This window comes from Melospiza georgiana, chromosome 11 (genome assembly GCF_028018845.1).
Source record: "Melospiza georgiana isolate bMelGeo1 chromosome 11, bMelGeo1.pri, whole genome shotgun sequence".
NCBI lineage: Eukaryota > Metazoa > Chordata > Aves > Passeriformes > Passerellidae > Melospiza > Melospiza georgiana.
This window is the reverse complement of record NC_080440.1, coordinates 17458428-17483246: the sequence shown is the minus strand read 5'-3', so window position 1 is coordinate 17483246 and position 24819 is coordinate 17458428. Positions and strand designations below refer to the sequence as shown.

The 24819-nt window shown below is 38.1% G+C and overlaps 2 protein-coding genes across 2 annotated transcripts in view; one reads left to right on the top strand and one right to left on the bottom strand.

Moving 5' to 3' along the window:
- Positions 1 to 24819, top strand: part of CENPP (centromere protein P) — a 113904-nt gene that overhangs the window by 26761 nt on the left and 62324 nt on the right. The window lies entirely within an intron of this gene.
- OMD (osteomodulin) lies at positions 7277 to 11546 on the bottom strand. The gene is given in 3 exon segments (XM_058031947.1): positions 7277 to 7596; positions 8134 to 9086; positions 11314 to 11546. Coding segments are annotated over 3 exon segments (1506 nt in total).

Below are 24819 nucleotides of genomic sequence, written 5' to 3'. Positions count from 1 at the left end.
GGTTCATATGCATTGGCAGTAGGGGAGCTCACAGGAAGCAGCCTGGCAAGCAGGGAGTGCTTTCTAGGCACTGTTAGTGCTTGGAAATTGGATGTATAAGTGTCTCTTGCTTGGACTCTGGTTACAAGGATCCATGTACTTGGAACAAGGTTTTTTTTCTGGAAACCTAAGCCTGCTGTGCTGTTAACTCATTGAGCTCCAGTTTTTGATGATTGTGTCCATGACGTGTTTCTTGATTTCCCTATGATGTCTCATTTGCACTGACTGATTTCCCCACAAAATACTTTCAGCTGTACTGGCTGTTAGTAATTTTAAAAGGTAATTTTTCCTAATTTTGTTGACATGGAATCGTGACTTCAAATTGAACAGTAGTCAAATTGTCATTTTGTAAGGATATAAAGTGTATCTGAAGGTGTAAATGAACCACAAGACTTCTTGTAGTGGATAGAACCCAGGCAAGATTAATGGGATTGGATTCTGGTGTCTGGATTCTGCTGTCAGGAAAACTTAGCTTTAGGTGAAAAGGGTTGCATACAGAATAGGTGTAACATTTGTTCCCCAAGGTTTTCTTCTGTCATGTTAGACAGCAAAAACTAGGAGGAGAAAAAGTGAGAAGCTGGGTGGGTGTGGATGGCAGAGGTAGCAAAAGCATAGGAGAGCACTACAGAAATGAGGGTAACTATCCAAACTATCCATGTTGCTGACTAAATCTTTAGCATCTGGGAAATAATCTAGAATTCAGTTTATATGTCAATACAGAGGGGGCAGACTTTGCTCTGTACAAGACAGGTTGGAAATTACTTCTCCAAGGTGCCTGGAGGAATTGCATGGGGGCAGGGACTGGCACTGCCTGTGTAAGGACTTGTGGTTGTGCAGTGGGAGGCAGAACACTGGGAAAAGAAAAATGGGGAGGAAAAACCACAGGGCCTTACCTGTGGGGTGCTGAGGCAGCACTAGGAACAGTCCTATAAAGTTCCTATCAAGATATTCCTTATGAAATAAACCAAAGCTGATATTCTTTTTAATAACTTGGGTTTTCTCTATGTTTAGGCAGAGGAAGTGCATTTTGCAGCTGCTTACAGACCTTGGCTTTCATTTTGTATCCCAGTCTCTAAAGGATGATATTGGCAACTTCTGCCATTTCTGAGTTTTACTGTTTATAAGTGTTCTTGAAAAAAAAGTACTGTGGATTATTGCTCATCTGACCTGTGCTTGTGGTGGGTGCTGGGAATCCTTTGAGAATGCTCAAAGTCAGTGTCTTCTCTTGGGCAGACATCTGTGCAAGACAGAATGAGATGAGGACAAATTAGGAAAGCTCTTAAAGATTTTTGGGTATTTAGAGAGCTGGGCACAATGCTGGATTTTCTTTTGTGTGTGATATTTCTGCTTCATGTGGAAGGCAACATGTTGGAGGTTCCTTGGCATAACTTGTGTGAAGTGTGATTTAAACACCTCACCATGTTGACCAGCTGTTCTGGATTGGAGTAATTATAATAGAAAAGGTTTTATGGAGGAAAAGGCAGTTATAGCAGCAGCCTGGTAACATGTACATAATCTGCAAACAGTGAGAGATTGCCTGTTAAAGAGGGCAAAAGCATTAAGTGTTAGAACTTAACTTGATGGCTGTATTTTTATTTTCTCCTTTTGTAACCTAAAAAAAATAACTTTTTGGAATGGTTCTCTACACAAGCTTTATTTTCTAAAACACAAGCCTTTTCTTTTGATATTTATGTGGGATTAATTCTAGTTTCTAAAACTACTTTTATCTCTTTGCTGCTGCATAAATGTATGATATGAAACATCTCAGACTCCTTCATTCCCTTCTGCTTTTTGTTAAGGTCCTGATAGAGGGTGTAAAAATAGCTTTTAAGCTAGTTTAATGTCAGTAATGATGATGGAGTTGTATTTATTCTGGGAACTAAAAGTATCCCAAGGGAGGAGGGAGCAATCTCCTGGTTTCTTTGCTGCTTTGAGAACTGAAGGTGGTGCTATAGAAGAGTTGTGTAAAGCAAAGTCAATTCCAACTCAGCACCCTTGAGGGATGGAGGAGGGTTCAGAGGTAGTGTTAGATCTAAAATAAGTGTCTTCATGTCCTAGACAGAAAATGTAGAACATTCTTCAAGATTCAGAATCACTAAAGGAGTACCTGAAATGAAATAGTTATGCATAAACACCTCCAGATTTTTATGAACAATTGCAACTATTTCCAAGGCTCAGTGAATGAAATCAGTTTAGGTCGCTGTTAGGGCCACCAGCTGCAAAATGAAGACAGCTGAAAAATGACCTAGTGATTGTATGAACATCCTTCCATATGTTTCTGATTTATAATCAGAATTTTTTAAGGCTGAAGACATTATCTTTATTTCTTGCATTTCTGGAAGAGAAAAACTTTTATCAGTTACTATGTTATAAATGAATAAAGCACATTGCAAAAATCATGCATAATATTAAACAGAAATCAAACTATGGTTAACAAATAGAAATAACCAGAGTAACAGTGCTATTTACCCAGACCTCTCTGTTGAACACATGTTCTCCTGAGCTTTGCTGTGTGACATCAGTTACATCCTGAAACAAAAGCCAACCTACTGCAATTTATTACAATTTCTTAGAATTCCTTCCAGAATTGGCATTACTTCCTTATGACAATACCATCATTTGTTGAGAGCTGTTACTATGTCCACAGGGACGTTTGAGTCAGGGCTCCAAGAATCATTGGCCTTACCCATATTTTACTTCAGTGTTCCAGGCATCTGTTCCTTGTGTTGTTCATAGCATCTGCTTTACTGTGTTCATGGCTCATCCTCACATTTATCTGCTTTCCTTGTGTTGTACTTGTAGAATAGGGGAATTGATTTTTTTTCCTCTGTGGATGATGAATTAATGCAATTAATTACAAGGCTGTGCTTCTATTTATTTTCCTTTTAAATTAGTTAGGTTGTTAGAAATATAAATTTTGGGCAAAACAGTTAAAACATTTAAAATGTTTGTATTTGTGGAATTACATAAGTTGCAATAGTGTATGCACAAATTGGCTTATGGCTGAATAGTTCATGCTCTTGCAGCAGTATTGGAAAATGATAGTGAAATCTCTTCAATGTGTATTTTTTTTTTTGGTTAAAAATATAGTATATTTCCTTTTCCTGCTTTTCAGGTAGGAAATGCCTATGCTTATAGCTCACAATGATCAGGTTGGACAACAAAGAAGGAAATGGATTTGTATTGTAAAAGTGGAATGTGAATATGTTAAATTAAGGCAGAAAATGTGAACTGTAAAAGATCTGTTTTCTCTAAAGGAGTTTCTGTGCTCACCCACATAACTTTTATTATCAAAGCATTGAAGCAAAGTGTAAAAAATATTTATCAGGAAAAAGCAAAATATATTCCCACTTTTTTGAGGCTAAAGAAAGGAATATAAACAGTTGAATTAAACTACTTCTATTTCTCTTTCTTGTGATTTTTATAATAACTTCTGGTGGTTGGCACTTTACCGGTATTGTGCATGGAGATGCAGAGTTAAAACTCAGATCAAGGTTTGTTTCTGTATTTTCTGGCTGTGCTGTAAACAAACTCATTAAGCTGTTTCATTGTTAGGTTTTGCTGTTACTGATGAAATCAATAACATGTTTAGTTCTTCGTTTATGACCTTATTTCCTGCTTTAAAAACACTGTATATTTTGTCAGTAGGTACCAGAGCAAACATGAAGCAGGTATGTTTTACATTGTCTCAAGGCAGTGCTAGTGAGGAGCAGAACCAGCACATTACCACGGTTCAGGATAGTGACAACACAGAACTGGTGTGGAATTAATAATAAAGGTTAGTGCACAATATTCTGTGTGCAGCAGTGCCCATGAACAGATGCTTTGGGAAGACAGAGGACAGAACAATGATGTATGGTCCTTGTCTCTGTCCTGTCTTCAAATGTTCTTCATTCCCCAGCTCTTTTCAGCTCAGCACTTTAGTCCCTACTGTGTTTCCTTTAGCAACCTTTAATGGGTGTCTTCCAAGGAACACAATTACTGCGTCTTTTCTCAACACCGTGTCTGAAATTGCTGCTGCACCCACTGTGTCCTTGGGTACAGAGAACACATGAGCTTCATTTGGTGGCTCCTTCCCTGGTACTGGAGCAGATCCCAGACCCTTGCTGTCAGTCCAACCCATAATTTTGTGGGTATCTCCTGTACCCCCTCAACCATCTCTGTGCTGAGCCCTAGTGCATGCATTCCATGTTGTTGATATAGAAGCCAATCCTTACCTTGGGTGACCTTGCTCTAATCATTTCCAATCATGCCCTGTGTAATTCCAGCTACCTGAGCCTTAGGAAATCAATACTGCATTCAATGTCTGGGTGAGGCACAGATTTATGGCAGTGTCTGGGTGTCTCCTGTTTTCCATTTGTCTCTGCATACTCTCTACATGTGAGTTTCCTTGGTGCTGAGCCAGTTCTCACTGAACACCTTTTGCTACTGGAGCACTTCTGAGTCTTGCTCCCTGAGTGGTGTTGGTGAGGTCACCCTTCATTAGTTTTAATGTGGAACCAAGATCATCATTTCCATGCACATCACTTCTCATTTAGCTGTGATGAGCTCCCCTGGCTGTTTTAGTATCCTGAGAACTTTTGCAGCCATTCTCCAGCAATGCTTTAGCACTCAATGTTGGCATCTCACTTCTCAGCCTGGTTTGTCTATCTCTTGCTAGCATTTTAAATGGAATAAATCCCAGCACAGGCCCTCTGCAAAGTTCCCACCACAGCAAGAGCTGACCATTTATTCTTAAGCTGTTTCTCATACTTTATTAGAATTTTGTTTGTGATGTTGCTTTTAATCTGTGGCAATTTAATTTCCTTAATGAGCTTTAGGAATTTTTGTAGGCTGTTTGGACCAGGATCTCCCTTTTCCATATCCTTCATGATTCCCTCAGAGAACTCCAAGATATTTGGAAGGCAAAAACATCATGACTTTTACAGACAGCATCCCCTGTGTTACCAGAGCAAATTTCACTCAGCTAGATATCCATTAATCCAGTAATTTATTATAATTGTCATTTCTCTAAGGCTACCAAGTCTTTAGGTCTCTGTCCACTGTAAAAGCCTTTCTGGAATAAGTGTCCTATGTGCTACAGATTATATAATAATATTCATTGAAAGAAAAGTGAATTATAATAGTTCTGCTTGTAATACAAATTTCATGTTCCACCTGAATGAGTCAAGTGTAATAAGACAGTTCTGAAGTTTTCAATAATTTCCAGTCTGACTCTGAGAAATGTATACAACATCAATATTTTGACTTCTACTTTAAAACTAAAGCCAAGCTTTTTTCATAAATGTCTTTAAAAAGCAAAAAGTTTATGATAAAAGATGTAATATTCACTATAGCAGGATAGTGTTCTTTTATTTTTAAAGCTGAGCAAGCCTTTCAAAAAAGCCTCTTATTTTAGATTTGCATTTTGTGCACCATTCACTTAAAATCTGAAGTAGTTGAAAAGTTAATATACTACATGTATGTATTAAGAAAGCAATAAAGTTATAGATATATCTAAATTCTTGTATATAGTGTACATAAATGATATTGAGTACTTAAGGAATGAATACATGTATATGTTCCTTTTTCAGAAACCCAGAGGTGTTTGAGTGATAAACATTAATAATATCTTTTTAAAGCAGACATTCTGTAGCACTGTGAATTTGTGAGATGACCATAAAATAGTTTGCTATGAATGCTGGATCTGCTCAGAATGCAGATAAGAAAAAGGGGAAGGAGAGAGGAGCAGATTTCTCAAGTTAGTTGACTGAAGATCCACAAATTAATAACAATAGAATAAATTTTGTACCCACAAATTCTTACAACCAGTTGTCCTTAAAGTCTATATATATTCTTAAAGTTTATATTCATAGCTTTACAATAAATCTCTCTCTTAAAAAGAAGTAATTAAGTATTTTCATTTCCTAATATTTCAGATGATACATCAGAAACCATAAATATTACTATGGGCCTAAAAATAACCTGAAATTCAATGAGGAAAAAAATGAAACCTGCCTATATTCTAATAGAAATCTGATTACATTGTACTTGAAGTGTAGGACAACTACATAACATTATGCCAAGTTGGTAGTATGATGTATGGATCTATCACTTGCAAAAATTTCATTTTGCTGTTGAAAATAGGGATTTTTTTTTCCTCACAGCTAGCAAAGCTTTATCAGGGAAAAAGTGCTGAAAAACTAAGTGATAAAAAAAGGCAATAAAGTGCTTTATAATGTTATCTTTCCCTGTAGTTATCTGGATCTGTTTCTAGGCATAAGATATAACAAAAGTTTGCATAGCTCAAAGTTTTCTTCAGGTTTCTTAAAGCAGTGTTGATTGTACTTTGAAGCAGAATACAGCTAACTGGGATAAATCAATAGTTAAATTAATAGTTAAAGTAGCTGCAATGCTTTTCTTTGTAACTGTCCTACTTGATGAGTAATTCTAAATGCAAAGATCCCGTTACATTTCTACAATGTCTTCTAAAATAACATGGGCTGAAGCATAGGGAAATTATAAATGCTAATGGTTCAGTTGTGTTAATGCAGATGCTTTTCCCTAGATCCCAGCAGCTTGGTGAAAGATTATTTATTGCCTGTGTTAGTAATAAGCTGAAATCTCCTTTGAAAGACTGTGATAGTTAAAGGACATCCAAAGAAGTGAATATTAGAATACAGCTTGGCAGGACACTTGAAACATAATGCGGGGAAGGTTTGCAGCTCTGTATTTGTGATGTCCTTCTCCAGTTAGAAATTGGAAGAAGAAATATCTGGATTTCTGGGAGATATGGAGGAACCTTGTGGAAGTATTTTGAAATCTCAGTCTCTTGTCCTTTTCTCTAGTGCATCTTTTTGCTACTGCTGTTAGCAGTAGGATGTAGAGCTGGATGGATTTTGGGCCTTAATCACTTGTTCCTGTTGAATTATGACACTGATTTATATTTTAGTCATTTTGCAATTGGATCACTTTAGAACAGAATTTCAAGTCAATTTTCTTTCACTTTGGCTGCTCACCCAAAGGTGAGCCCAGGTCAGGTTATGTGTCAGACCTTTATCTAATGCTCAGGTGAGTGCTCTTTGTTCCTAGTATTGTTTTTTACTACACCAATAATAGGACATTTACCTACTTTAAACTCCTATCTCCACTTTATAGATTCATCTTGAATATCCCAAACTGCCCAGTTTTCTATCACAGATATGAATAACCCAGACTAACGAGAAGTTTCCATATATACCTATTAACACTGATTACTTCAGTGATAGTAAGGATGAAAATAGCTGTCCTCTGCTTCCTGATTTTCTTCTGTTTCTTGGTTCAGCGTTTCCTGATTGTCTTCTGCTTCCTGGAATTCCTCTGGTGTCAGGAACCGCCGGAACACCGGTGTTCTGAGCTGGCTTGGCCTGCTGACAGAGACATTTTGCTCTCCATAATAAATGGTTCTGATGAGAGGGAAGCAGAAGAAGGCGTAGGTGCTGATGGGGCTCGTGAGCTTGTTCTGGTCCACCCGTATGTAGGTCAGCTGCTTGATGTTCAGTGGGTCCAGAGTTGGGCACATCACGGTAACATTGATGTCTGTAAGGGAGTGAAAAATATGAATTAAAATGCAAAAAGTGGTTATGTTTTTCACTATTGCAAAGTGGAACTTATGTTTTAATATTTAAAATGGAAAAAAAAATGGTTTTGTGGTGCACAGTAATATAACCCTTCTCTATGTTTTAAATCATTTCTCAACTGACAATGGTACCAGTTTGGGGGCTTGCAAAAGATAAGGTTGTGAGGTAAGGGATTTGTAATTACTCTTTTATGAGAATGAAATATTTTCATAATTCCTTTTTTCTGTATGTTTTTATCAGTTGCTAAAGCAGAAGCAATTAAAAAAATTACCTGTTACATGAAAAACTGGTATTAACTTTTACAAAGAACTGCAAATTAGAGGAAAGCTTCAAAAATTAAATCCTCTCTAATTTCAAATTGATCTCAATTGACTGAGGATGTGTTTATATTGCATCCCAGAGAATATAGGATGATATTCTCCCCACGCTCCTCCCACAACCAATACCAAAATCCACTAAGTTTATTGCTTTTTACAAAGTTTAACCATCAACCTACTTTCAATTTCATTGTCTTCAATGTACAAATGCTGCAAACTTCTTGGAATATAGAACACTTGTTTCAATTTGTTGTGTCCAAGATTAAGTTCTAGAAGGTTGGGTAGATTAAAGGTGTTGTGTGGAATGTCCTGCAGGTTATTGTGGGACATTCTTAGGGCAATGATGTGGGGGAGTCTGTGGAAATAATTTTCTGGAATATGAGAAATGGAGTTATTTTCAAGAGAAAGATGCCGAAGTGATGGTGGCAGGTCAGGAGGCATTGTCTGTAATTTGTTGTTGCATAAGTTGAGCTGCATTAAATTTTTCATGTTTGAGAAGGGTTTTTCTTTGAGTACTGAGTCATCCAGCAAGTTATTGCAAAGGTCAAGGGTGGTCATGTTGGGCAATCCTTCCAATGCTTTTGCAGGTAACCTGGAAATGTTATTGAAACCAAGGAGGAGCCTCTCCAGAGAGCTGGGCAGAGGGAATGGAACTTCTTCCAATTCATTATGTTGTAAATGAAGTTGCACTAGGTGTGAAAGTTTGGCAAAAACACCGTGGTCAATCATATGAAATTTAATATTGTTGTAGCTGAGGTTAATTTCCCTTATGAAGGTAACATTAGTGAATGGTCCTGCAGGCACAGCTTCAATGTTGTTGTTTTGCAGGTAAAGTTGTTGGACGTGATTGGGGATGTTTGGTATTGTCTTGAGTTTCCTGTGATCACAGTACATGGATAAGGGAAAAGCTGGTGGACAGAAGCATTCCTTGGCACACTCAACTGGGAAAGGAAAACGAGCTTCAACTTGAGCATCTGGGTTAAAATAATATGGAACTTGATGATCTGGCTCCCCACCATATTCATCCTCAAAATCATAGTCTTCATACTGACAAAAGACCAAAGCAGCCCAGAGGAGGTGGAGGATCAATAGGTGGCTCAGAATCCCCATATTTAAATTGATATGTTGTGACCTGTTGATGAGAAGAAACATTAAGTTTTAGATAGTTGTAAAATAAATAGCACAGAAGTTTTAAGTAGCAGCAATATCTAATGGAGTTTGTAGAATAATGCCTTTTTTTGGCAACACTGTCTGTGACATTACTAGGAAACCCAAGTTCTGATCTGTACCTTCCACATTAAAAATTTACTGTCCTTGAAGGTTTACTGGTCTGACTTCAGGCAAGTCTGAAGTCAGCTGTCCACCTGTGCTCTGCTTGGTACCGAGGGGTACCATAACAGGATTGTTTCTATAAAAAGAATATTGAAGTAGATTACTTGGAAATATTGTATGTTATGTAAAGTAGAAAGCTATGTGGCTTTGCAAATCTTATGTTCTGTGGCATTTTATGGTGTTTTTCTATTTTGCACAAAACATAACTAACTTAGTACTGTGTTGAGGATGATGTGGTTTTTCTGTTCCATCATTTATTTAAAGCCAGTGCAATTCAACCATCGTGCACTGCACATGGTATAAATCTTTAGTAGTAACTTACTTTGTGGTCTTCTTCTGCTTCTGTAATCATATGTTCTTTATAGCTGTGAACTAATTTACTTCCCAAATACCCTTCTCAGGTGAAATCCTGATGTTGTGAAACGCAAATCATTTTGCAGGTCAAATTTCTGATGCTCAAAGCCAGTCTAACCTTTTAGAGCACTTTATGCAGTCAAAGGAATCGTTATTTGGCAGAATGGGAGTTGTGAATCATGTCAAGCTGTTCAATTTAAGCAGCAGTGAGTCAAAATGCTACACTGCAAGTCAAACCACAGAAGTCATGGAAAAATTTAAGAGACTTTGCTCCGTATACCCTGAAGCAGAGAGAGAAAAGCAGTTATTCTCTTTATTTTTTTTGTATATGTTCCATACCCAAGGGACTCTGTCAATATTTGTTTACTGAACACTCTCAGTAACAAAGGAGATGAGACAAGCAGTCATTTCTGGTGATTCCTAGTGGTGATTACCTAATGGGTGATGTATGCTATGAACTGAACAGCACAGAGAGAATTCTAAGGAGAAAAGTGGTAACAAACAATTGGAATTTGCTGCATCCTTGCAACTGTGCTCTGTGCCACAGCCTGTGTGTGCCAGTGGCTGGTGTCACCATGGGGCATTGCCTAACCTGCACATCTAACTTTGCATTTGAGTGCAGTTGAGTTTGATAACTGATGAAATCCTTAAACCAGGTCTGACTGGAGTCAGGATCTGCTCTCCAGGTAGGTCCTTTGCAAAGCCAGGGACTCCATATCCCTGCAGCAGTGTGGGATGTCTGAGCTAATTACCAATTAGCAGAGACACAGAGCAGCCTGGCACCACAGTGCTGCATAAATGCACTGTGCTGGGGTGAGAAGGAATTTTGTGCTTCAGGAGGAATTTGCTGGGTTTCACATTTCAGGCAGTGATATCAAAATATCTTCTAATCAGTCCAGTTGGTGTCTATCTAAAATCTATTTCTAACTCCCACAGCTGCCTTCTGGTTTTGTGGGACAGACCCCAGTCTGTCCCCCTTGCCTATTTCATGCTCTTTGTTTCCTTTTGATTCCTCCCTCTTCAGTTGCAGTCCAGAACTTGAGCTTCACCTTCTGGTTCTATTCTCTCATATCACAAAACTTCCAATTAATAATTTTTGTTCTTGATGCCACAATTGTCCTTAGAAACGAGGAAGGACAACTCAGGTAAATCTTCTCACTCTGAGGAATAAGGCCATTGTGGGATTGATCTACTTGCAATTTGAAGAGAGCTCTCATCAGATGAAATGACAAATAAAAAGTAATGTGTACCAAAGTCTCCCACAGTTTAATGGAGAGGGAGGAGCTGGTTTTGGGGAGACATTTTGGAATTTTGGCTGTAGCTGTGTGTCTGACTGATAGAATAGTAACTGTCCTGCCAGGCTTGCAGGTGGTGTCTCAGAGCACTGAGACACGGACACCTCTTCGTGAAATATTTCTAAGAACTTAACTAGATTTAAAACACTTATGAAACTTGATAACAGGAAATGCAGGTCAGATGCACACAATATGATAAAACATAATTACAAAGTTGAAAAACAATAGAAAAATCTTAGAAGCTTGATTCTTTACCATCTGTAATCAAGTCAGAGCTCAGTTATTGTATTTGCAAGCAGAAAACTAAATATTATATAACATGCATGAATCACTCTTCACTGAAACATAACACAGTCAGTTCATTTTATTCCTGCTTACCAAGAAAACTTACTCTTTGGATGTCTGAGAAGTTCAAGTTGTAGAGGGCAGCAAGTTCTGGTGCTGGTGAAATCATCTAAGACATAGCCTACTCCAGCTGGAGGAACAAAAGGTCTGTCTAAGCCATATTTTGTGGGAAGGAGCCTTGTGGGAAGGCAACACAAAATAACAGCCTTGTGGCCCCACTTCTGATTTGCCAGTAAAATCTAAAAAACTGCTTTGTGCCACATCATCACTTGCTGTAGATGCTGTGTCATAAGGCTGTGAAGCAATTTCTCCTTTTGTTCAAATCCCTTCAATGTAATTGGCAAGATTCTTTCAGTTACTAACTCCCATTAAACCAAAAAAAAAAAAAAAAAAAAAAGAGAATAAGGCTTCAAAAATGATTACAGAGGTTATTAGTTCATTGTGCGGGTTCAGCTGCAGTGATTCACTTCTGTGAAGGGTTTGTCCTCTGAGGATGAAGTTAAGAAACAGTAAAAAAATTAACCTTACCAAAATCAAGGGGAAGCATGTGCTGTAAATAAGCTCTATAAACATCTTCCTTATTTTGCTCTCACAATGTCCATGTCCTGTCTCCTTCCTGCAAAGGATTTGTTCTATACAGTGCTGTTGGTGTGGTGGGGTTAAAGTTGAGCATTCACAGTAACTTTCCAACATCTTTTTCGCTAAGTTGCATAGACAGAACATAAATCTTGTGCAAAGGGTAATTAGGACATGAAACATAAACCATTTTACTCAAGACAAATATTTATCTTAGGTTTTAAGAGGAATTAAAGAAAGAAGGTACAGTTATCTGCCTTTGCTGCTGTATGATACCTAAATACCTGTGATATATGAAAAAAATGGAGGAAATGGAATTTTTTTTTGTGAAGTGGTTTAAGTGTATGATTTATCCAAAGCATTTCATTATGCTTTTGGCTTAGTAAGAGAATTACTCTATTTCAAAATCTGTTCACAAGGAAGAATCTGGTTCTTAAAAATTCTTCTTAAAAAGTGCCTTACAAGTATCATAACTTTTTTTAAAATGCAGTGGTAAGTTTACATTTTTTGTCTTTGAGCTTCATGAAGCTGATGATTTGCTCAGCCTTTTCAAGTTTCTTCTCTAATATTGATGACAAGAATACATATAAGAAGATAATTCATATGTAATTCTAACATTCAGAAAAGCACCATGACCAAATTGATATCGTAGGAGTTGGCAAAACTGGAAATAAACTAAAGCAGTCATGGTAGGAAATGCAGAATACAAGGGAGAGGTTGAAAGAGAGAAATTAAAACTCCCTAGTCCTTGAGTAATGGTCCCACAAATAGTTGAATTGTAGCACTAAATCAAAACCAGTAATTATTTTTTTCTTAAATAATTAATAGAATACATACACAGTGAGAAATTAAAAAAGCCCCACCAAGTTTTTTATGACCAGTTGGTAAAATGTTACTGGCTACTACAAAGTTTGTCTGTTTTTTAAGCACAAGACAAAGAACCTGGCACATATTTTTGGAAGCTTTGCTCTAATAACAGTTATAAGTAAAACATACATAAAACTATTTTATCCAAAGATAAAAATTAGAGTTCTAATTTCATACCTGATATTTTTGTATTGTTTTCTACTACTGATTGTGTCCCAAAATCTCTTAAGCTCTTAGGAGTTCTAAAATCTCATGCTGAATTTAAAAAGTCATGTTGGCAGGACAGAAGATTCTGTCCTTTGAAAAGTTGTGGTGAAGATCTTGATTTGAAGCACATTGAGCTTCAGAGGCTGATGCAGCTCTAGCCATGGAATATATTAAGATTCAGTTCCTGTTTTGTGGCAAGAGCTGTTTTGGAGACAAACAAGTCTATACTTTGTGATCTTGGTCACAAATTGTGTGGTTTGGTCTTCATTTTCATTTATGGTGTGGCAGGAATTTCCTTACAAGGCAGATAATGAGGGGATTAAATTTAGCATCCTTCATGTAAGACTTGTGGCTTCAAAGGCTGTGAAAATTTATTGGATTTCTGCATGTTTTGTTTTTTAGTTTTAAGAATGCTTTGGAAGGAATTATTTTTAATGTTGATTTGTAATTTTTTTTCATCATTTTATTCATGCAGTTGTGATGCAAAGTGGGATGTATGGCAAGCTAGAAGTCTGAGTTGTCTTCAAGCTGATTTATTTGCTTTAGCTAAACTTGGATGGATCCTTTTCATCAATTAAAATCTTTGCAATTTCACCATCTCCATTAACTGTATTCAACTTATTAGACTTGTCAGCTTTTCCAATTTTATTCCTGAGCTGAAGACACAAGAAAGGCTATTCTATTATTTTATTAATTTAAGGGGTTTTAGCTAGTTGAGTATGGTCTACTGAACACATTTAAAATTCCCAAATTTTAGTTAAAATGTTCTTGGGATAAAGTAGAAAAGATCACCAGTGGCCATGAGGTGAGTGGCCCTGATAATAAGAAAATATAAATTACTTTCAGTTATTTAGCCTTTCCCTTATATTCACTGTCAGACTGTAAAAGATTCTTAGGTTTCTTTGTGTTTGGTGGGTTTTCCTTGGTAAGTTTTTTTTTCCTTTCCCTCCAGAATTTATAATAGTCCTTATAAAGTATAAAAGGGGGAAAAAAGTGCATTTTGTTTATAAAGAGTTTAGGGAACTCAAATGAAGCCATGCTGAGGAAGTTAGGCCTGAGGTCTGTGTTGGACACATGATCTTAATAGAACTGCAGAAGTCTGGCCCTGCTATCAGATGTCTGAAAAGGCCTCAAGCTCAGAATGTAAAAGTCTTCAGTTGACAATTTTGAAGGAATTCTGTGGTTTAGATAAGAATTGGTGATGTTTGTTGCTGTGAGTGAGTGCCCAGTAAAAAAGGCAGTGCACAGTCAGATATAACCAGGAACTGTGAAGGCTGTAATTTGGTTCCTTGTAAAGCCTGTGGGTAGCAAGCAGCTGGAGGCAATGTCACTGAGGCTGGGCTGCACTTCAGTCACACTGTAGGCACAGAAGCTCTTGGCATCCCAATTTTCAGGCCTTAACTGGCAGCCCAGCACTGCTGTCAGCAGCCACTGCAGCCTCTGGGAATTGCAGAGGTGCTTCTTACCTGTGCTTGCCTTCAGCAGAGCTGGCTGAACATTGTAGTGGGAATTGCAGAGGTGTTTCTTACCTGTGCTTGCCTTCAGCAGAGCTGACTGAACATTGTAGTGGCTGCTGGATTTATTGACCCTGTGCCAGGACCCCTCTGAAAAGTCAGACTGCAGTGTAGAGCTCAGCAAATTGAGATGCTGACAGTGTTGTTCTTGCAGAGCCTCCAGCCCAGCCCGAGCCCTCCCAGGCTTTGGTGGTGCTCTGCTCTTCATGGAATGGAAATTCCAGAGAAGTGTCCCTGTGGGAATGTGTGTTTTTAAAGGTTATGGAAAAGGGGCCATCAAATCATATCAACAGAGCTGAGACAAGGCCTGATCTGTTTAAAAAAGCCAAGGAGGACAGAGCTGTGCCCTGTGTGATGCTTTCTGTTGCCTCTGACCTGAACCTTGTTGTGTGGTCCCTATTTATTTCCCATTTAGTAGGTGGTATTATGAGATCCAAACTCTGGCAATCCACATCTTGTGCAGCCTGTTTTCAATGTTTTGCTTTGTTTTGCTAAGAGCTCCTGGGAAGAACATGTTGAGCAACTTAAAACAGTTGAGCTTATTGACCTTGTAGCATGGGAATTAATTATAATCTCATAGGAAATTATTGAGTAACTTCTACTAATGAAGAGTGATACACTGAATTTTAGGGCTGAATTCACTGGAAGCATCTCTGCATCTAGAAACAATACATTAGGAGCTCTGATCTCATTAGAGATTGGTCACACGTGGGCATGAACATGTGCAAGGAACAATTGGTACTGCAAAAGCAAAGTATCAAATTTCCTGGCATGTTCAAATTTATAATATGTGAGGTTTTCTGTATGACAATTTCAGTTTATGGTAGTGGACAGTTGACTTTGAAGGACTGACAGAAGAAGAGGGATGTAACATTTTTTCTGAATATATTGCTGGATTAGAAATCTTAGAAGGATTTAATAATGTATTGGGAAAGGTTATGGTTTTTTGAAATAGATAGATTTTACTTTCTACAGAAGAGGCATCTAAATAGGGTTGTAGTGTACTCATCATGTTTCTACTATTCACAGTAACAAGTAGTCATAAACAATTTACACTGGAATAATAAAACAAGCTGAAAATTGATGTAAGCAATATTATCTGTAGCAAACAGTGTCTGGTTACTCTAAAATACCCTGAACTGAATGAAATTATAAATCTCTGCTGAGGAGAGTTGCTGTTGTCAGCTGACACTTGTGTTTTTAGTAATTGAGTACCTTGTTTAATAAATATGCCTTGTGTTATACTCTGTATTTTTATACAGCCTGCTTTGGTTGTTCCAAGATGACTTTGGGCTGTGTTTTCCTCCCATGTGGAGTTCTGGGAATATTTGTCTGGTTTTGCAACCACTGTTTACTGGTGCAGGTATATTCATTTTCTTGAGGCAGTATTAGCAGTTGGACTTCAAATTTTAACAGAGTCTTTAGTTTGTCTGATTTGTGTCTTATATAAAATCATATCAATGATCACAGTATATGACAGGTGTCTTGCACTCACAAATAAACATTGTAAATAAAAGAACACAGTGTTCTGGAAGGGAAGAAAGTGAGGAAGGTAATGGAGCTGTGTCTATTCCAAAGCAGGCACTTCTTATTTATTTTGAGCAGAACTGGTGACTTAGTGCCCTAAACTGGTAGATGTCTACAACAGATCATGTGAATTCTACCATAATAATTTATATTAATACCTTATTCATTAGCTTGCTTCATTCATTTATGGCTAAGGACTTCCTGCAGTTTTGGTTAAAGAGTTAGAAAATGTGCTTGCAACTTCAGATTGTTCTCAGGTTTGTATCCAATCTGAAAATCATATGTTTATAGGGTTTTTTTAGGCACTTCCAGACAAGGATAAAGGATAGTTGTCTAAGTTATTTGCCAAAGCATTCCTGAATGATCATGAGTAGGAAAATGTTTTGCATTAGCAGAAATTTTCCCCTTGTACATGATGGAAAGTGCTTCCTATTTACTCTTTGGAGTGTGTTTAAGAGTGATGGTCTTTGATTTTACAATGACTACAGAATGTGTTTCTTTTCTTAAATACCTATTGCTCTAGAAATATTCTAACAAATACAACTGTCCTGCCTGGTGGTGCAGAGGGTTCTGCCAGGAGCTGCTCAGCTCTCTCCTATAGTCTGGAAATGGAATATGGGCTGTAAAATGGTTCTTAATTTTTATTATCCCTTTTTTCTTAAAGAGAATAAATCCTCTCCTTTTAGCAGAAACCTTATAATGCTGGCACCACATTGCCTTTGTGGCCTGCAGTGCAGTTCTAATGCAGCCAGAATCTGTGACTTGGAAGCTTTCACAGAAACACCAGGTGTTATTACACATCATTCTGTACCCTGGCATATTGTCTTATAAGGAAAGATATAATCTCTCTACTCTTGATTTCCTTTGCTTACTCTCCATTTTGATCTCCATTTTGCTTGGGCTTTCTTAAATATTAATGGTCCTTTGGAAGCAATGCTTGTGCTTCACATATAAAATAAATGTGTGTTTTGATTTATGGGAGTTAATCAAATCTAAAGGGTTTCTCTGTGGTTTGAGTATTTTGTGAGTCACAGCTCCTCCTTGGCAGAGCTCTGGGGGGGTCTTATTTTGATCCAATCACTCTGGCTGGAAGTTGTTTCTTCTCTTACCTGTTGTGGGATCCTTAAAAGGCCTTATTGGGAAGGCTTGAGCAAGGCTCACACTTAAACCTGCACTCAGAGAATCACAGAATGATGAAAGCACATCCAGCTCCAGCCCCTGCCATGGGCAGGGACCATCCCCTATCCCAGGCTCCTTCTCAAGCCTTGTCCAACCTGGCCTTGGCCACTGCCAGGGATGGGGCAGCCACAGCTGCTCTTTCCATTTCATTAAGGAGGAAAAGTTGATCTGGACATTACAGATTTTCCATAGTAATCTGGCAAGTGTGTCCTTGTTCTGTCTTGCTTCCAACACTTTCCTATTGCTTTTTGAAGAGTGGACTAAATGCCTAAAGCTGTTTGTAGCCAAAATATAAGCATTCATGATGTTTTTGTTCTAAAAAAATCAATTATGAAAAACATTTTAATTGGGTATTAGTAAGGGAATGGCATGAAATCAGTGCTTTGAGTGATTAAACTTTAACAGGACTGAGCTGATAGTAGTAGCTCCCTTTAAAAATGTCACTTTTAATGCAAGACAGCTGTCCAGATCTCCCTTCACATCTTTGCCAAACACTTGGCTTAATGCTGAAACTTCTAAATAAGTCTGTGTGTTGTGAAAGCAGCCCCAGAATGGGGACTGGGATAGTTGTTTTGAGCTGCTAATGACTGAAGTAGATGCTGGGTTTAGCCATGGTGAGATGTTTGAGGGGAAAGGTGCCTTTTAGAAGGACAGAGCAGTGCCTTTACAAAGCAGCTGCACATCTGACAGATGTGTTTTCCATGCTCACATTTTCTCCTCTTCTCAGGTTCCTGTGCATTCTGCTTTTGGGAGGGAACTATTCAAGTGGGAAGCATACATTACCCTTTCTGTCCCAAGCACAAGGCACTAGAAGCAGTATGAATCCATAAAACACAGTGTTGCTAAGGCAAAGCATTCCTGAAACAGGAGTAATGAAATATTGCCTTACACATGTGTGCTCCAATGGAACGCGCTCAAGGAAAACAGCACCAAGAGTTGTAGTTAGTTTATGGTAAGAAACATTTTATATTTTTAAAATACTCACTTTGTTTGTGATTTTAGCATAAATAATGATAAAAGGGCTTTTATAAAGCGTGACTACTTTTTTTCTTCCATCTATTAGAGGGAAGCAATAAGAAGGATATTGAAGATTGGGTTTAGATCAGACTTACTTTTCTGAAATAAAAAATTGTGGGTTTATAAATGCTCATTGTTAACTGTGGTCCTGACAGAGGGGAAACAAGGGATCTCTTGGCATGCTGGTTAAGAAAGTGCTTTTGGGGTCTGGTGTGATAATGGTGGTGAGAGGTTTGAAGTGTTTTCTTCCGTGTGGCATCACAACAGATTTTATCTTCATTCATATCAAACATCTCAAATTTCCAGGCCACTGTACAGGAGCATAGTTTGTCAGAGAGATCATTAACTGCCCAGGTTAGGTAGGTGCTTGCATGGAAAATGGCTTCTAAAAGTGCCCTGATTCTTTCATCTCAAAATTCATCCTATTACATGATGATCCTGCTGATTCCTATTAAAGGACAGCATTATGCAGCCAGGGACGATGGGGGTAAAATATTCTACTTTTGTACTGACATTTAGTTTTGCTGTTTTTCTGAAAGTTATCTGACTTTCTTTTTCTATGTTAGTAATTTTTTAATGGAGTTAAGTCAAAAGGCTTTTTCCTTGTAAAATCTAGTATCTGAGGAAATATAAAATACCAGTAATATTAATTTAAAGAAGGGTAACAGCTAAATAAAAACTGAATGTATTAGCTTAAACTATAAATGAAAAATATTCATTCCAAAAAGCCAAGCTTTCCTGAAGTTATTAATTTCTAGGTATTAATCACTAAATTTTTCTAAAGCAAGTAATAATTAAGCTGCATCACAATATTGCTGCTGGAGAAATGAGTATAGATAATTGCTTTTATTATTCTTGCAGAATACTAGATGATTCTGTCACTTCCTGAATCTGGACATCTTCTTATGAGATTAATACAAAAGTGGTTTCTTCATGCTTAAAATTAGGCCCTTTTTACCAACTGGTAACTCCCTCATTCAGTCTGTTCCTTGTTTTGCCCTGGAGAATAGAAAGGAGATAAGATAGAGCTGACAGAAGGATAATCATGGTGACTGGATGTTCTTGGTGGCCTAAATAAGATATAAATTTTGGTAAAATGCTATCTTTTAGAATGGCAGGCCAGTTGGGGTTTTTTTCTACAAATGAGTTAAAGCATTCTGTGAAGAGTGTTTCTGAAAGAAAAATATTTTCATTGGTCTTTATGTTTAAACAGCTTTTGGAAATAACACCAGCTGAAGAATTAAGAGGCAAGTCCATGCTTGTGTCTGTGACTTGCTCCCTCTCTGTCCCTCTGGAAATTTTCCATCCTCTGGCAGCCTGACAGCTGAGATTTTTTCCATTCTTAGCAGAGACTGTAACACTGTAATAGTTCCTGCAAATGTAATTGTGAGGAGAAACTGTTGATTGCAGTGTTTCTGCCTGATTCTGATAGAAACCTTTGTGCAGGTGCTGGGTAGCACAGGTGGGATGAACCAGGTGTGTGAATCACTTCTCCAGGGACTCTTTCTTTATCTGCTTACTCTGGTGCATCCAGGCTTGTTCAATTCCCTGCTGCACAGGGAGTGTGGGCAAAGCTTGGCTGCCTGTGGAAATGTGTGAGATTCTCATCAAAACTGAGTCCCCAGTGCTGCTCTGCCAGAAATCTCATTTTGTCACGTTGAAATTGTCACATTTCCCCTGGACAGGGATTTGGGACAGGAAAGTGTTCATGCATAGGAGAACCTGGCTGTGTGGGGTTCCCACTGCAACCTCAGCAGCCCAGTGGTTAAATGCAGAGCCTGACTGTTCACTTGGGTAGGAATGTTCACATTTTCTGTGAAAATCTGCAGCAAGGCTGTCTGCAGCAGGGCAGCATGTTCCATTGCACCAATCTTTTACTGGCTCACGTGGGCTTTGAGAAACATCCCAACTCACTTCAAAATATTGATTAGTTTTGGAAATCTCTTCAATATCATGCAAGTCTGGTTTTGTTTATTTCGTACATAACCTTGTCTTCCATCTCACATGATTCGCTGAGTATGGAGGGTAAATCTTGCATTTATCTTAGCAGATAATTTAGACCGTGGTATGTGATACGTGGCATTTGGAATTCAAATCAGATTTTCATTTACTCCAGAACTTTTCCATATGTTTCCTATTAGCAGCTTTGTTCTCAAGTCTCTGGTCTCCCCAGAAAGGAGGGAAAAAGTTCCAACACAAGCCCAAGGAGCAATGTTAAATTCTAAACATAGAGAATGAGGAAAAATAATAGAGCCTTCAGAACACAATTTCATTATTTTTAGTTTAGTACTGCTTTTATTATCATGCTGCTGTTAAATTCTCATCAAAATGAAATGAAAATATTAATGTTTATTTTGTCTGTTGCGGTGTACCATAGTTTTTCTGGATAAATAGTGCAATATTTTAAATGGCAATGGAATGAATATGGAGTATCTTCAAGAGATAACAGCAGTTTCTTTTTAGGACATGGTAAATGATTTTTGAGATTATAGTAAATTATTCTGAAGTTGCTTAACAGTGAAGTCACATCTGATTTTCTATGCACAACCTGGTTTAGGTACCTGAGATTTTGCTACTTTAGCAAACAGATATGAAGGGTTAAAAATTGCACTTCTTAGTTTACATTTTTCAACTGCTCTGGTCTGAGTCATTTCACTCACTTTTGGGAAATGCAGGTGCAGGAATTCCTAATGGGATACTCATGAAACATTCTGGAAATTTCCATTCTGTTTAAAATAGCCAAACTTTCCCTTCTTGATTTTTTTTTTTTTTAAAGAAAAGAACCTTTTATCTTTGTCACTTATTTCACTCAGTATCTTTTAATCCTTACTACCAATTATAACCAATTTTGACACAGGATAGAGAGAAATATTTATGTGCTTGTTATTAATTTGTGGAAAATAGCAGCTGGGCAGAGGAAAGTGCTCCAGAGAGGTCCTTCAACTGGAGAGGGACAGTTCCAAATCCTGCTTAGGAGCAGATGGAAGGCAGGAGAGGACAGAGCTGTGAGTGACCCCTTGGCACACACAGCTCTGGCCTTTGGCAGCACAGAGGTGCTGTGGTGTGAGCTGGAGAGCAGCTGCAGGGACTGAGGCTTGCACCACTCCAATCCATAGGACTCCAGACAAATGATAACTTAGTGACAGCCACACTGGGAATGAGGAGTTGTCCTTATTCCTTTAAAACAGCCCAGGATACTGGGAGTGTGAAAAATGCCAGTCACTTGCTTTTACAATTTTAAAAGTTTAATAGTAATAAAATGGTTATATAAATAGTAATACAATTAGAGTAATAATAATTTGGACAATTTGAATTAGGACAATATGAGACAATAGAGACAAAGAGTTACAGACATCCAGGTACTTTTTCTGGGCAGCACGAGCCTGAGAAAGGACCCCCATTAACAGAGGATTAACCCTTAAAAACAACAGCCTGTTGCTTATTAATACATTTCATATGTGATGCATAAATTCCATTCAAATAAAGGATTCTATCTGTTCAGTGTCAGCTTCTTCCTTTTAATCCTAACAGCACCCTTGAGGTGGGAAGAAGTTTGTTTCTTTGACAAAAGGACAGTAAATTCTCTTTCTCTGAAAGATTTAGGTGTCCTGGGGCTGCTATCTGGTGTGAGTCTCTCATTCTTTTCTTAAAAAAAAATCCCACTAACACAGTTCTTATTTTAACTACAAAAGTTACCTTTTAACTACAAGACTACATTGTCATATTATTAAAATGTTAATACAGCACTACTGATCAATACATCAAAATGCATATGGTAAATATCTGCGTGGAGCCATACAATATGCACTTTTCACAGGGAGCCATCCTTCCACAAGGACACATTGCTGGCTCATGTTCAGTTTGTCCAGCAGGACCCACAGATCCTTTCCTGAAAAGCTGCTGTCCAGGTCAGCCATCAGCCACCAGTGCAGGGGGTTATCCCTCACCAGGGACAAGATTTTGGGCTTCCCTGAGCTGAACTGCACGAGCTGCTGCTGGCCAACCCCAGAGAGTCACGTATCAGTCAGCAGTGACCTTGTGAGGGTGCTCTGCCCTGTCAGGCAGATGGATGGTGGAGCTGGGAGCAGAGCTGGAGCCAGCACTGACCCCTGGCACTTCCTGACCTCCAGCTGGAATTCACCTCGTGCCTCTCTGTGCTTGCTGCCCTCCAGCCCATGTCTGTCCACCTCGCTGCCTGCTCATCCACCCAAACTTCACTGTGCCTTTAGGAATTTGCAACTCTTTGTTCTTAAGACCAGGCAGTGAGATCCAAAAGCTGTGCTCCTTCTCTGTCCATCCTTCCTGACACTTCTAGCCAGCTTATCTGATACACTGAATTCCTGCAGGCTTCATCCTGGGCAGAGTAGGAAGACACTATTAATACTGGAAAAAGGAAATAAAATAAACCTTCACCTTCTTTAACTCAGTCTAGCAGCAGGAGAAAGCACCTGGATCATAGGAAAGAAAATGTGATTTATTGAAGGTATGTTTTGATTTACATTGTGTATATTTGCCACAGCTGATGGTGGAAGTTGAAATAATGATTTAGTAGTATCTTCTTTAAGCTTTTCTATCTTATGAAGTTTGCTTCTCTTTGTCTACTGATGCTGCAATAGTCTTTGTATTGCTGTGTTTGAAGTGCTGCATTAAGAAGGTTGATATTGGGAAAAGGGATGGGGAGAAGACTTGGAAAAATGAGACTGTTTCATCCCTTGGTAATTTAAGGGTAGAATAGGGTTTAGCAGCAGTACTTTAGTACTCAAACGGGCCCCTCTACTTAATCAGTGTTTGTGATGTTTACTGGGCTCTTCCAGTGCTCTGACAGTCTTTGTCATTGATTCTTTAGAATGATTTTTCCTTCTATTTCTAGCAGCAGGCTGCCACCCTCTGGTGAAATTTGTTAACTGTTGTATAGGGACCTGGCAGATTTTCAGAATAGAGAAGCCCTTTAAAGTTTGAAAATCTTAGATGGAATAATTATTTTTTTTTTTTAGACAAATGTAGATAGTTGTACAAGGAATAAGTAATGAGAAGGATTTATATCAAGTTTCTCTTTCTCCCTTTCCTTTTCCAACAACATTTGCAGAGAAGGTAAAGGTGGAATTGATTTCTTGACAGATTTTCTTCCTATCTGCCAATACTGAAATGCCTTGTTCTGTGGGAAGATCGTTGAACACCAGTGTGGTATCATCAGTTAATTAATATTCTGTTAATTACATTTTTGTCCATGTTCAGAAACCATTGCTGAAACTGTGTAAGGTGCATTTTATATCATAATGCTTGTGTGCCTGACAAATCCACCTGTCTGTGTTAAAGCAGGCCAAAGATGCAAGGTGTGGAAGTTATTAATTATTATTACCACAAATGCCAGCTGAAGAATGATATCTGAAAATAGTAGAGGGTCGTTGAGCATAGTCTTTTTTCCTTTTAAGTGACAGGCATCCTATCAATTTGAGGTGATCTAGGAAATTAATTAAAAATAAAATCTACAGGAAATTGTTACAATGAACCATTTGATGCTTCCCTGTTGTAATGCAAAATTTTCAGTGGTTTTTAAGTCACAGATGAAGTTTTTTTTAGCTTCTAAGCTGGCTGAATTTGCCCGGATGATAGTGCAAACCTAAGCAGTTGATAAAATCATTTGGAGATTATTTATTAAGAGTGAGGGTAGAGGTAGTTTCTTCAAAAGTAGTGCTGCAGTTATTTCTGTGAATGTTCTATGAATCTATGAGTGCTGACTGGAGAAAGAGTTTCTAAGTCTGGATGCACAGCCAGAGGAAGGAGTGAGAAGGCAAGAGAGTTTTTAAGGCTCTGGAAGGATAAGATCAAGACTGTATGGACTTAGGACTTTACTATATTTTTTCAAAGCTTTTCCATTATAGTAGGAGTTCAGTAGCAGACTTAAATTTGGTGAAACTCTTACACAAATACCTGTACAGAATTCATAGGCTTAGAGAGCATGAGGGTTCCTGTTGTCCATTGCATTAACCCTGATTATATAAGGAATTGTTTGCATTCTCTGTGCTTCCTTTTAAACCTTACCAGTGAATTAGTGTAGAAAAATCTACTATACAATATTGTTTGTTCTTTCAGTTAAGCTACAGATTGAAATCAGCTTTTCTGCTGATGTTGACATTGCTGAAATGATTTAACCAGTACAGCAGGATATCAACCAGTGATTCATAAAAATGTAATGATTTTTCAGTTATCTGTTGTATTTACTAACATTGCATGGGGTTAGGAGTTGTTTATGGTACTGTAAGGCAGGGGAGTCTCTCCCTAAGGGAATGTTGATGTTTGCTAGGAAATGCACTCCTTAGAAACATCTCCAGAAGCCAGGAATAGAAAGATGCTAGGTCATCAGCAGATTTCAATTTTGTGTTCTGTTTAGTCTTTTGATTTTATTTTGCTTTGAAGTGTGTTACAGAATTTCTATTTGCAAATATTGTTCTTCAGTAAAAGCCTCCCAGGTCTGCTTTGCCTCCTCTCTTCACATAGTTTGTCTCATGAGCAGAGTGATGCTAACAAAATATTAACTACCAGGAGATACAGCAGATGAAAAGAACTCAGACTTGATGCTGATTGTGTAGTGTACTTGGGAGGATGGTAGGAGGGCTGAGAGATTGGGAATTAATTGAGTTCTGTGTAGTGT